Source organism: Telmatherina bonti, assembly GCF_933228915.1.
Source record: "Telmatherina bonti genome assembly, chromosome: 21".
NCBI lineage: Eukaryota > Metazoa > Chordata > Actinopteri > Atheriniformes > Telmatherinidae > Telmatherina > Telmatherina bonti.
The window spans coordinates 6,374,160-6,386,776 of NC_136630.1; the positions used below are offsets into that span (position 1 = coordinate 6,374,160).

General features: G+C 42.5%; 1 protein-coding gene across 3 annotated transcripts in view; it reads left to right on the top strand.

The window, feature by feature from the left end:
• The window catches only part of LOC306771905 (ankyrin-1-like), a 191,151-nt gene that overhangs the window by 155,997 nt on the left and 22,537 nt on the right, over positions 1–12,617 (top strand). For 2 of the 3 annotated variants that reach the window (XM_079261231.1, XM_079261233.1), the window contains 2 exons: positions 418–444; positions 2,015–2,096. In XM_079261231.1, coding sequence (XP_079117357.1) covers positions 418–444; positions 2,015–2,096 — 109 coding nt within the window. The remainder of the gene's footprint in view (positions 1–417; positions 445–2,014; positions 2,097–12,617) is intronic. The other variant, XM_079261232.1, reaches the window with a different exon arrangement.

Genomic DNA, 12,617 nt, shown 5'->3' on the forward strand with positions numbered 1-12,617 from the left:
AGACTTTGGCCAAACTGCCGCCACTGTGTCTTTTATCTGTTTAAAGCTTCTCTCTCTATTTATATATTGGTAATCTTTGCAGTGGGTTCTTGTCATTGGCTGTTTCATTTTGTTTCTTCCTGCCTTTTGATTTGGATGACTTGCTTTTGGCTGAGGGCTTGTGTGCTGAAGAGTTTTTTGATTATCAGGCTGGCTGTTTTTGTGGCTTGACCTCATTTGCCGTCTTTGCTTCTGAGTTTTGGCGCTTTATATATTTTTTGCTGTTTGTTCAGCCTCTGTTTTTTAAGTTGCTAAAGTGGCTTCGCTTCTTATTTAGAGCTTCTGTCAATCACTCCTTTTTCACACCCTGATGTTTCTTTTCCCCCTGCTTTCCATTATGTTACTCCCCCTGTTTCTGCAATGCATCTTGGGAACCAGGAAATGGAGTCAGATGCCGAGGATGAGGTAAACCACACCCTGCCCACCATGTGCTGTCCTCTGCGCCAGATCTTTAGCGGCTCAGCTCTGCCATTTAACTTCATTTTTTTATTGCTTCTGCAAGGGCAGTATCAGCTTTCCTTGCTTGAAGCCACCTCTAGCTCCTCAGTTTTGCATGATACATGGTAGATATGGGAAAAACTACATGTCTTATGTCCAGTCCTTATCCTCTGCACACTGCAGTATGTGTTACATCAAAAACATTTGTTGACATTACACCAAATTGGGTTATGTGCTCATGCAGGCAAATTAATCATAAAATTTCTAGCCTATTCGTAACTGTATACATTACTGAAGTTATTACATTAACATTTCGGGTAAACATTTAAAGGTAGAGTATGTAAGATTTTCAATATTTTCAAAATAAATTAACTAATAAAATAACTACAATCGTAATTAGATAGTTTTTTAAACATGTAGGTTCCAGCCTGTCCATATTTGGTGCGTTATTAAATTAAAAGTTTAATTAATGACAAATGACAAAAAACACTTTTTTTTTTTCCTGGTAGGCAAACATTTAAGAAGGGTCTTTGTCATTAATTAAACTTGTAATTTATTAACGCATCAAATATGGACAGACTGGAACCTACATGTTTAAAAAAACTATCTAATTATGATTGTAGTTATTTTTTCAGTTATTTTATTTTGAAAATATTGAAACTCTTACATACTCCACCTTTAAGGTAAGCAGTAGGACTGTCACTTTTTCTTCAAAATCTCAGGATTTGTTCTAACATATGTAAATGTGTCAGTAGCTCTTTCAAATAAATAATCAGTTTTTCAGTGCTTTAGACAGAAGGTGGTTTTAGATGTGTGTATCAGACCATTAGAAGTAGTTTGCCTTGTAGCTCCACCTGATGTGTGCCTGGAATCCTCTTAGTAAAATAAGCCAATGTTATGTTTGTCACGTTGCCATCAAAATGGAGGTATCTAGCGTGAAAAGCTGTCCTTACACTAAATAATCTGAGGAGCAGCTCTATGTAGCGATTTTTTACTGTTATGATGAAGATACAGCTAATTGCTAGCGTTGTACAAAGTAGTTTCTTACTCTAGTATTATAACAACAAATCTACAAACTCACCAGCTAGCTTTACACCCAAGCGAAGCACAAGTATAAACAAGTTTATGCTTGGTAATAAATTCTGTCTGACTGCTTGCTGTTTAGCACAGACAGCTACAGCTGCCGTTTTCTGGAAGATATGATGGAACTGGGGCCACAACGTAATATTCCAGCTCTACGACACCACACTCTGAGATACTCTCTAAAGGATAAGACAAGAATCTTTCATTTATTTTAAATTTGTCTTCGGAAAAAGTGACAGTCCTGGACAGCAGTAGCATCAATAATACCAATAAAGCTTTAAGTGCAAGAGGATTTGCTGATATATTTCACAACTACTTATATTTATGAACATAAACTAATGCAGACTCAAAGGTTTGCTTTAATTTTACACTAAAATGTGCTGATTTTGCAGCACTTTGCATTGTAGGTTGACCAAGAACTGATAGGTTTTTGTGTTGTTTGCTATTGTTGCAGACTGAAAAGCCAGATCGACGTCATACCTTTGCATCCCTAGCCTTACGTAAGCGCTACAGCTATCTGGCCGAGCCTGCACTGAGTGAGTTTGACATCTTCACTAACAAACCATTTGAGTATTAAATAATGCCAAATTTAGTGACTACATTACTTTGCTAACAGTTTAATTACACAACTGATCAATATGCAGATAAATGTTACTTAGTCAATGTGGCAAATGCACATTTTTCATCCCGCATACCACACAGTGTCCACTTGCTTGTTTACAACATGGTACATATTTCTGCATGAGTCAGTGAGTGGTTTTTAAGTTTGTGTGCCATGCTTGCTCACGTTGTGAGTTGTGGTTCCTCTTGGTTTGTTTGGTTGATTTCCACTGCTGTGTTTTAAATTTCTTATACAGCTAAATTTTACTCTGACTTAACCAGCACAGTGTTACAAGACATTTTTTATGGGGGAGTCAAAGTAAAATTTCTTTGTATTGCATTTGATACCTTTGCAGTTCAAAGCTCTTTTTGGCTTTGTGATGACAGCACTTTTGCGTGGGACAAAAATGCACGTTGGAGGTCTTGAGTTTGGCTTCTTTCAGGCATTTCTTTTCAGTTTTGCACAGTTTTGCTCGTCACCAATGATGCTGCATGACAAAATGGGCCGAAACAGTCTTGAAAAGCACATTTTGTCATATTTTGTTTGCTTTACAACAAAAAGGAAAATGTAAACTTCTGCAGCCTTGGCTCCATTTTTTTCAAAGTCTCTAAATTCCCATTATGGAAACTGTCATTTGTGGACCAAACAGATAAAAGGCACTTGAAAAAGCGGACTGAATTTAGAGCCAGACTCTATTTGCTGGTATTAGAATATGTGAAGTCCAAAGAGAGAAGTTGTTTTTGTGTTAATCCTGTTGCATTTGTCTACCATTTTTCTGTTGTCAGCTGTCAGTCTACGCCATTGTCCTTGAATATTTAGTTTGCTGCTATATGTGCTTTGTTTGGTTTACTCTTTATGTTGATGTTGCTGTTGTTTGAGTCATCTGCCAATCCTGTGTCACAAAGGAACACAGCTGTTTCTTTCTGCGAGTCCATCTTCAGTCAGTACTTAAATGTCTTATCCAGCACAAATGTAACTGCTGTTTTTCCCTCCTTGATAATACAACTGCATCACTGACCAACTCTTCCTCCTCTGGTCTTCTCTTTTTTCACATTTTTCCCTCCTTTTTCTTTCTCAACATAATTTTCTCTTATCTTTACAATTCATCTTCCAATTCTTTTGATTGTTTTTTTTTTTCCATCCCTCCATCATTATTTTTCTGAATTCACCTGAAGAAACAGCAGTTGAACGAAGTGCAGCAACAAGAGCACTGCCTGCTGGTTACCCTCACAAACCTGTCTTTCCAACCAGACCTTACCCCCCATGGTCGTCTGCTCCTATTACCGTCCCTGGCCAAACAAGGCCCGTCGGAGTGGGGGGTCCACTCGCCTCTACCGATTCACCGGCAAGCTCACCAGCTGCTTCTCCATTAAAGTCTACCTGGCCCCTCTCAACCCCATCCCCTGCATGTCCTACATCGATTAAAGCCTCCATGGGTGCAGCTCCATCACCAGCTCTGTCTTCCCCAGTTAAATCAGTCAGTGATCTACAATCCTCATCTCCCATCAGATCTTACAGGACTGTGCCTTCACCCATTAAAACAGTTGTCCAGCAGGGTCAGTACCCTCTTCATGGGTCTGCCAGCCTTGTGACCTCTGGAACTAAACCTGCCACAGATCCAGCTTCAATTAAAAACCTGGCCTCAGCATACACATCAAGAACCTCCCCCCTTCATTCACTACCCAATGGTTCTTTATCAGAGAGGTCTTCAGCTCCTACTCCTTCTGCAGCATCACCAAAAACAACATACAGCATGTACAGCTCCAATCTCCCTTTTAAAACTGCTCTTGGGTCCACAGTTGGGACAGATTCAGCCACAGCCACCCTTCCTTCTATTAAAAGCATCTCAAGTCTGTCCTCTTTAAAAACCTCTGTTGAGTCCACGCTCTCATCCCGTGGAGGGAGGACATCCATCTCTTCTTTCTCCTCAACTGGCCAAACAACCATTCCTTCCTCAGAATTTTCCATGATGAACGGCTCTGTCTCACCAGTGAAATACCCATCATCTTCCTCCACACCATCCTCTCCTTCTTCACGCCTGCTCTCAGAGAGAAGTAGCAGTCTTCAGGAAAGAATCCAGGCCACCACACAGGCAGCAACGTCTGGTGTCAGTGCAGCCATAAATGAAGCTATTGACTCATACTCAGTCTCAGGCTATGGCACACTTAAATCACTGTCCTCCTCCCGTAGATCTGCAACAGCAAGTTCTGCTTATGGTTCTCTGAGATCTGCAGCTGCCCCCCAGAGTTCGGCAGTCTCATCCAGTACAATGACTGTCCCTGTTTATTCACTGCTCAATGTTATCCCAGACAGTCCTGCTAAACCAGGGCCCGGGTCTCTCAAAATGGCACTTCCTGATTCCCCGCGTGCCTCATCCTCACCTTCTTCCAGTTTGTCAACATGTGTCACTGGAACAAAAATAAAATCCCAACTGAAATCCCCTCCGTTTATCACACCACCCATCATCCACCCAACTCCAGCTTCCAACCAGGAGATACTGAAAGATGTAGCAGACATGAAAGAAGATCTAATCAGAATGACAGCAATCCTACAGACAGACACACAGACAGCAGCTAAAACTGTGCAGACATCACATACTGGAACTCCTAAAGAGACTAAATTAGAGGATGAAGAGCCATACGCTTTAGTGGAGAAGGTGAAAGAAGATTTAGTCAAAGTCAGTGAGATATTACAGAAAGACATCATGACTGAAGGTAAAGGGAAAGCCTCGGAGGATGAATGGGAGGAATTTTCCAAAGATGAGATTGAAGAGGCACAAAGAAGCACCCTCCCAGATTATTATCCTCCTTTTGACGAAAACACACTCTTTTACAAACATCAATCAATGGCGAGCAATGAATTAGAGTTAGCTAAAGTTGTAGATTTCTTAACAAATGACATTGGTGCTAGCTCTCTTTCGAAAATGGCAGAACTGAAAAGTAGATATGAGGATGAGGTGAAAAGAGAAGGGGAAGAGAAACAAAAGCGCGTCCTCAAACCATCTATGTCCATACAAGAGCACAAATTAAAAATGCCTCCGCCAGTCTCAGGCATGCTCAGGTCTCCCTCAGAGAAGGACTTAAGCAAGCTTGCTGAGTCCTATCAGGGGTCGGACACAATCCTAGAATCCCCCGAGGACCTGTCTCATGAGCAGGATAAGAGTCCACTGTCAGACAGCGGCTTTGAGACGAGAAGTGAAAAGACGCCCTCTGCTCCTCAAAGTGCCGAAAGCACAGGACCCAAGCCTTTATTTACAGATTCACCCATTCCTCCTTGTGTAACTGAGACCAGGACTGAGGTGGTCCACATTAGGAGCTTCGAGCAACCTGACGATCTTCATGAGCCTGGACTCATGGAGGAGGCTGCCTCCGCCTTACCTGCAATAGAGCCCGAAGAAGCTTCTACAAAAGCCCTTCAAATGAAAATGCCAGAAGATGACGCAATGATGAACAAAAGCATGTGTCTTAAAGAGGAAACTCATATTACCACTACTACTAGAATGGTTTATCACAAGCCCCAACTGACTAATAGCACAGAGATGATAGAGGAGGCTATGTCGGTGAGAGATATCATGAAAGCTTTCCAGTCAGGGAGGGACCCATCTAAAGATCTGGCAGGCCTTTTTGAACATAAAGCTAGCCAGGACTCTGTCAAAGGTGATGAGCTGACTCCTAGATTTCTTGACAGGGACAGTAAATCCAAACCCAAGGTTGAAAGGATAATTGAGGTCCACATTGAAAAGGGTCACAGCACAGCCGAACCAACTGAGGTTATTATCAGAGAAACCAAGAAACACCCTGAGCTCTATGTCTACAAAGGTGATCGTGGAATAAAGGAGATAACTGAATATGATGAGGTCCAACAGGAAGAAGAGGAGCTCACTGCCGAAGAATCGCTGCCCTCCTTCCTGGAAACCTCTCGCGTTAATACCCCAGTTTCGCAAGAGGAAGACAGTCGCCCAAGTTCAGCCCAGCTAATAGCAGATGATTCATACAAAGCCCTAAAACTACTGAGCCAGCACTCTATAGAATACTGTGACGATGAGCTTTCAGAGGTCCGAGGTGAGTCTTATAGGTTTGCAGAGAAAATGCTTCTCTCTGAGAAACTTGACGTGTCTCATTCAGACACAGAGGATTCAGCAACAGTCGCTGATAAAAGTCGTTATGGGGTTTCGGAGACAACTGGCAGCCGCGAGAATACAAATCAGCAGCAAGGTAGCCCCAAAAGAGAGTTTTTTTCCAAATCATCAAAAGATGGGTCCCCTAAATCAGGTAAATTCCTAAACAGGGACGAAACATCACAGTTTGACAAGGTGACAGTGCTCCATTACTCAACAGAACAGGGCAGCCCCAAACATGCAGTTTGGATGCGATTTACAGAAGACAAACATGACAGGAGCAGGGATAAGCTGCTTTATGAGGATAGGGTAGATCAGACTGTAAAGGAAGCAGAGGAAAAACTAAGTGAGGTATCACAGTTTTTCCGTGACAAAACAGAGAAGCTCAATGATGAGCTACAGTCTCCTGAGAAAAAACCTGTTAAACGAGAGCCAAAGGAGCCCAGATCCTGGCCAAGCTCGGCTTGTAGCAGCCCAGAGAAAACGCAGCAGAAGCCTAAAGTTGGAGAAGAAGGGTTAAGTAAAACCAAACTCAGGGAGCCTTCAGTAGGTAGAACATTTGGAAGCTCCACAGTAGCTGAAAAGAAAAGCTCTAGCTTACCAAGCAGCCCTCAGAAAAGTTTCTTCTCCAATACCAGTGAAGATAAAACTAAACCACAACCAAAGACCAGTGAGTCTGAACCCTCTTCTCCTTCCCATGTAAAATCAACATCCAAAGTCAGTGCTGTGAGGATGAAATTTGAATCTGCGGCTCAGAAAACCAATCAAAGTCAGTCTAGTCCTACCAAAGTACCTCCTCCAGTACAACCAAAACCATCCATACAGAAATTAAAAGAGAGCAAGCTTCCTGTTTATCAGTTTTTTTCTGGAGGGAAAACATCAAATGTAGCTGAAACATCAGAATATGAAAGCCAAAAAGATGAAGTTGAGAAGGACACAGAGGGCAGCAAACCTTCTCAGACATCAACACCTAAATTCTCCAAAGTAGACAAGCTTCCAAGCAAAAATCTTGCAGAGGCCTCTCAGCAACTTGGCGAAATTAAGACTGATAAAGCAACAACTAAAGGGAGGGATACTACTTCTAGTATTACTCAGGAAATTAAAGAAAGCAATAAAGGTCAGAAAATTCAGACACTAACAAGCACTCAAGAGAGTGATGCCAAAAAATACCAACAAACTGCAAAAAGTGTGACTGCTTCCAAAGAAACAAAAGCCGAACTGCCCAAAACAGATTCAGAAGAACCACAAAACAAAAATCTCAGAAAAAAGGTAGAATCTCAAATTCCTGTCAGAGCAGCATCCCATTCTTTAGATAATGACCTTGCAAAGAAACAGACAAAAATGAAGCCCTCACAGATACCTACATTATCTAAAACCAAAAGTCTTGAGACAACCCCAACAAAAACAGATCTAACCTTTGAAATTCTAGATAACGCACCCAAAGATTCCAACTCCAACAACCTTCTGAGCCCCAGAGAGATGCTGGAGAAAGTCATTACCCCTCCAGCTACTGCAACAACCAAAGAGAATTTCAAGGGCATCAAAACATTACCTGTTTATGTCCAGGTGGGAAGGCAGGCAGAGAGGGAAGCAAAAGGAGCACTGTATTCTGTCAAACAGAAATCAAACTCTGGACTCAGCCCGATAAGTCCAGACGATGACACACTAGAGCAGGTCTCTTTCATAGACAGCTCAGGAAAAAGTCCCATTACACCAGAGACCCCCAGCTCTGAAGAGGTCAGCTATGACCTCACATTAAAGACTCCTGATGGCTTTATGGGATTCATGCCAGGAAAACCGAGCCCTATCATGGAAGTGTCCGAGGAATCAGAGGAAGATGATCAGAGCAAGGAGGTTTTCTCTTTTAAAGAAGTCCCACCAGGGAGTAAAACCAATCTCCAGGCTAACCAAGCAGACCTAGTTAATGCTAATAAACAAGACACAAAATCTGTCGATAATCAGCAGGAATTAACTGATCATTTCAGTCAGCAAGAAACAGTAAATGGCACACATAATGAAATAACAGGGCAGGAGCAGCAAGAATTCTCAAAAGATAAGGGTATTGCATATATCGAGTTCCCTCCCCCTCCCCCTTTGGACTCAGGTTCAGAAATCTCAGACCAGGAGAGAAAAGGTTCCTGTGCCTCTTCAGAGACTGAGACAGAAATGATGGAGGTGAACTTACAGGAAGAGCATGACAAACATCTGCTGACTGAGCCAATTATACGCATACAACCCCCTTCCCCGGTGCCCCCCGGGACAGATGACAGTCAGTCAAATGCTGAAGATGCAGATGAAGAGGAGGATGAGTCTATGTTCCAGCCCATTCCATGTAAGAAATTCACCTTCAAAGTCCCAGAGGAGGAGGACAGAAAGAAGGATAAGGCCTCCAAACCAAAAAGGCATGACAAGAACGGGAACAAAGAAATAAATGGTGGGGCTAATGGCTCCAATGGTTCCAGCAATGGTTCCAAAGGTTCTAATGGCAAAGGAGAGGATTGTGAATATGAACAAAATGGAAATGACCAGTCAATAACAGACTGTTCAATAGCCACAACGGCTGAATTTTCTCATGACACAGATGCTACTGAGATAGACTCACTTGATGGGTATGAGCTTCAGGATGAGGATGATGGCCTGTGCGAGCAGGCAGATTTACGTCTGTTTGGTCTACCAGATAGCCGGAGAGACGTCTGGGCAACGGACACATTTAGGCCCACCGACCGCTCTTTTCCTCAGACCAAACTGGAGGTTATTGAAGAAGAGAAGACACCAGAGGAATGCCAAAAGGACATTCTGAAAAAGGATGTTCCCTCAAATGGTGGCAAACCTGATAGCATTAGTAAAGATGGAGCTCAAAGTCAGGAACAAAAACATTCAGACAAAGAGGGATTTTCAGACACTTACTTTAGTTATAAGTTAGAAGAGGAGTTTAACTCTACGTTTAAGACTGTTGCCACCAAGGGGCTAGACTTCGATCCCTGGCCCAGTAAAAGTGGTGAAGGAGAAGTCGTTGACATGGGAGGGACACGGGGAAGCAATGATGAGCCTAAGCCTTTTGGACTGGCGGTCGACGACCAGTCACAGGCCACAACAACAGACACTACCCCGGCCCGAACTCCGACGGACGATAGCACGCCGACGAGCGAGCAAAACCCATTCCCCTTCCATGAAGGGAAGATGTTTGAGATGACACGCAGTGGTGCGATTGACATGAGCAAGAGGGACATGGTGGAGGAGAGGCTCCAGTTTTTTCAGATTGGTGAGCATTACTACTCAGCGGGCAGGTACAGAGTTAGAGACTCGGAGGTAGATACCTCCTCACATCACAAAGATCCGTTCAATACTCATTATGCATTATCAGTCCCTCAAGTTTCTATTCAAACTACCACTGTAGAAATATCTAATGTGGCTACTAGTTATAGCACGTGGAGAGACTCAGCCTCTAACACAGAACCTAAATTCTCCACTTTCAGAACAGGATTAAAGCCGTCATTTGATAAAACCCCTGACGCTTCAAATAGCACCTCTAAATATAGAACATCAGGCACCTTTGATTGTTGCACTGACAGAACCTCAGGAACAGTTGTAGATAATTTTTACTATTTAACCCCAAACTATGCAGATTATTACAATTTTGACATGTCAAACATGTCAGATAACCCTTTGAGTAGTAGACCATCATTTGCCAGCATTGGTTCCGATGCATCCAAACAGAGGGACTATTTGGGTTGGACCACAGAAATTCAAGACACTTTTCACCAAAGCACAGATTACCCACCTGCACAACAGCTCAGCAATTTGCAAACACAGAGTAGCAATATCAGTAGCACCATCCCAGATTCCCATTCAGACCTTTCAGAAGGTGGCATAGTTGTGTTTGACTTGCTGTCATATTCAGGATCCCCTCACCAGGAAGTCAGCCGGGTCGAGACATCCCTAAGCCATTTAGAGGAAAGCCACAGGGAGGGAAGGGCTGTTCCCAATGTAGCAATAACAAAATCAGAAGCCAGAGGAGTTAAAGGCCATATATCTAAGTCCAGGTTACCAGTGAGATTTCCCAGCCAAAAGCTATGCAGTCAAAAGCAGCCAATGATGAAAGAAAAAGCACAAGACAATGTTGACAAATTCCCCGTCAGGAAACACACAATGCATAAAGTCAGAGAAAGAGTTGACCCCTTTGAGGGTCAATTTCCAAAATCCAGAATCCCAGTATTAAAAGCCATTAAGTTCCCTTCTTGTTCTCAGGAGCAGAGGCAGGTTAGAACCAAATCTGCATCTAGTCATAAGAGAGTTAAAGCAGTCATATGTAAGGTGCAACCGGCTAAAAGCAGATTGATCACTGAACACACCACTTCAATAAAACCTCAAAGTAAGGATGAAACAAGAAGAAAGAATAGTGCAGTGCTCTCAAAGAGCTGCAAAGCAAAGTCTGTTAGTAGACAGGTAGCCAAATCCTTGGAAAAATCCCCTCCCAAGGAGGCTGAGACAAAGTTAGAGGGGAAAGCACTGCCCACTGAGGACGAGGAGAGCTGCAGCCTGAGTACAACCAGGAACACTTCCCTGTCAGAGCCATCTAGAGCCTCTAGGAGTTCCCGGCCTTCCCACACCTCTACCTCCACCTCCACCAGCACCACCACATCAACACCATCTGCTAGAGATGTGAGAGCTGAGGTTGAGCAGGCCAGCAGTGAGAGGATGAGGAGGAGCAGGAGGAAGAGTAGGCGGACACTTGGAGGGAAGGAGCGAGAGCAGAAGGAGGAAGGGAGTCAGGTTGATCAACCAATCACGGCTCCTGTGACGGAGAACAAGACTAGTTTGTAAACTTTTTCTAAACACTTGTACTGTATCTTTTCTCTTTGAGATGCATGTAGCTGTTGTGGGTGCTCTGTGATGTGATGTAAGTGTAGCTGTCATTCCTTCTTCCTGTCGTTCTTGTTATCCGTGTTCTGTGCTGTCTGATGTAGGCATAAAAGTATAGGCTGAGATACCGAGGATCAATGACAGACTTCCCAGATTAAGCTGGTTTTGTTCCAACTGAAGTAGGGCCATTTCAGATCAGATTAGAAACCAATGTTATTGAGTTAACCCTTTCAAAATAATAAAGAAAAATAAACCATAGAAGGTGTAGTAAATAAAAAAAACAGATACAACTATTTCAGTATCAACAGATTCCTTTTAGTTGTTGAATTCTAAGTGAGTATGCGTTCTTTTTCTTAATGTGAGCGACTGCACACATCCTCATTTTACTGCACACCTAGATGATGTTAGTCTTGCACCTCACCATGAAACACAGCCCTCACATCCACTCTGACCATGATTCAGACTTAAATGTAGGAATTTTTAGGGGTTTTTGGTGGGGGGAAATCAACCTCATGCTTGTTTATGGTCTACTTGCGTGGTTCATAGACTTCTTACCCTCTGGTACCAATACATCAGCACAGCCTGATTGCACATAATCAGTCAGACATTGACCGGAAAGGAGTGTAGTTAGACTGATTTCAAGTTGACACCTTGAATTGTTTTGAATCACTGAGGGGGTCATGTTGCCTGTTTGTGATACACACACCTAAAATTTTTATTACTAATACTAACACTAATCCTAACATTGCTCAACATAAAAATGTTACGTTGATATGTGAGGTTTTTTTTTTTGTTTTTTTTTTACACTTTTCTGGTTTCGTTGATCCAAGCTGACTCGCTGTTGTTCTTTAATAGTGTCACCTTAAAAGTAATGAATACAAACATTATATTTAATTTAGATTTCAAGCCCATTTGCTTTCCAGAATGTGTATATATGTATCATATATGTGTGTCTCCATATTATATTCAACATTGTTACATATAATTTTTTTTAGCTTTCTTAGGGTGTATTCACATCAGGATAGTCCATTATACTCGGTCCGATTGGGGACGGCTCAGTTCTAGGGGGTGTATCCATGCGGACCGAGATGGCGTTTATGCTGCACTTTAGTCAAACGAGCCAGACCTTTAGAATAATATATCCCCATTCCCACCAAGGGTGGCGCTGCACTAGTATTTAGCAAAAGAGAACGAGACTTACATGAAGAAGAAAACTCTGTTTCGTCCTCTTGCGAGTTATGTATTTATCACTATGTATTTACCCACAATGCAACACTACAACTTTTGTAGTCCGCTTCCTGTATTTGGTCCGCTTGAAATGGGCCGAGACCTGCATTTGTGGGCAGACAGAGTCCGCTTCTTAGATCCGAATCAGAATTAGTTTGGTGCATTCAGATTTTCCCCAAACAAAGCGGACTTTCCGAGCAAACATACTCAGATTTTTAATCAAAAAGGCTGATGTGAATGTGGCTTTAA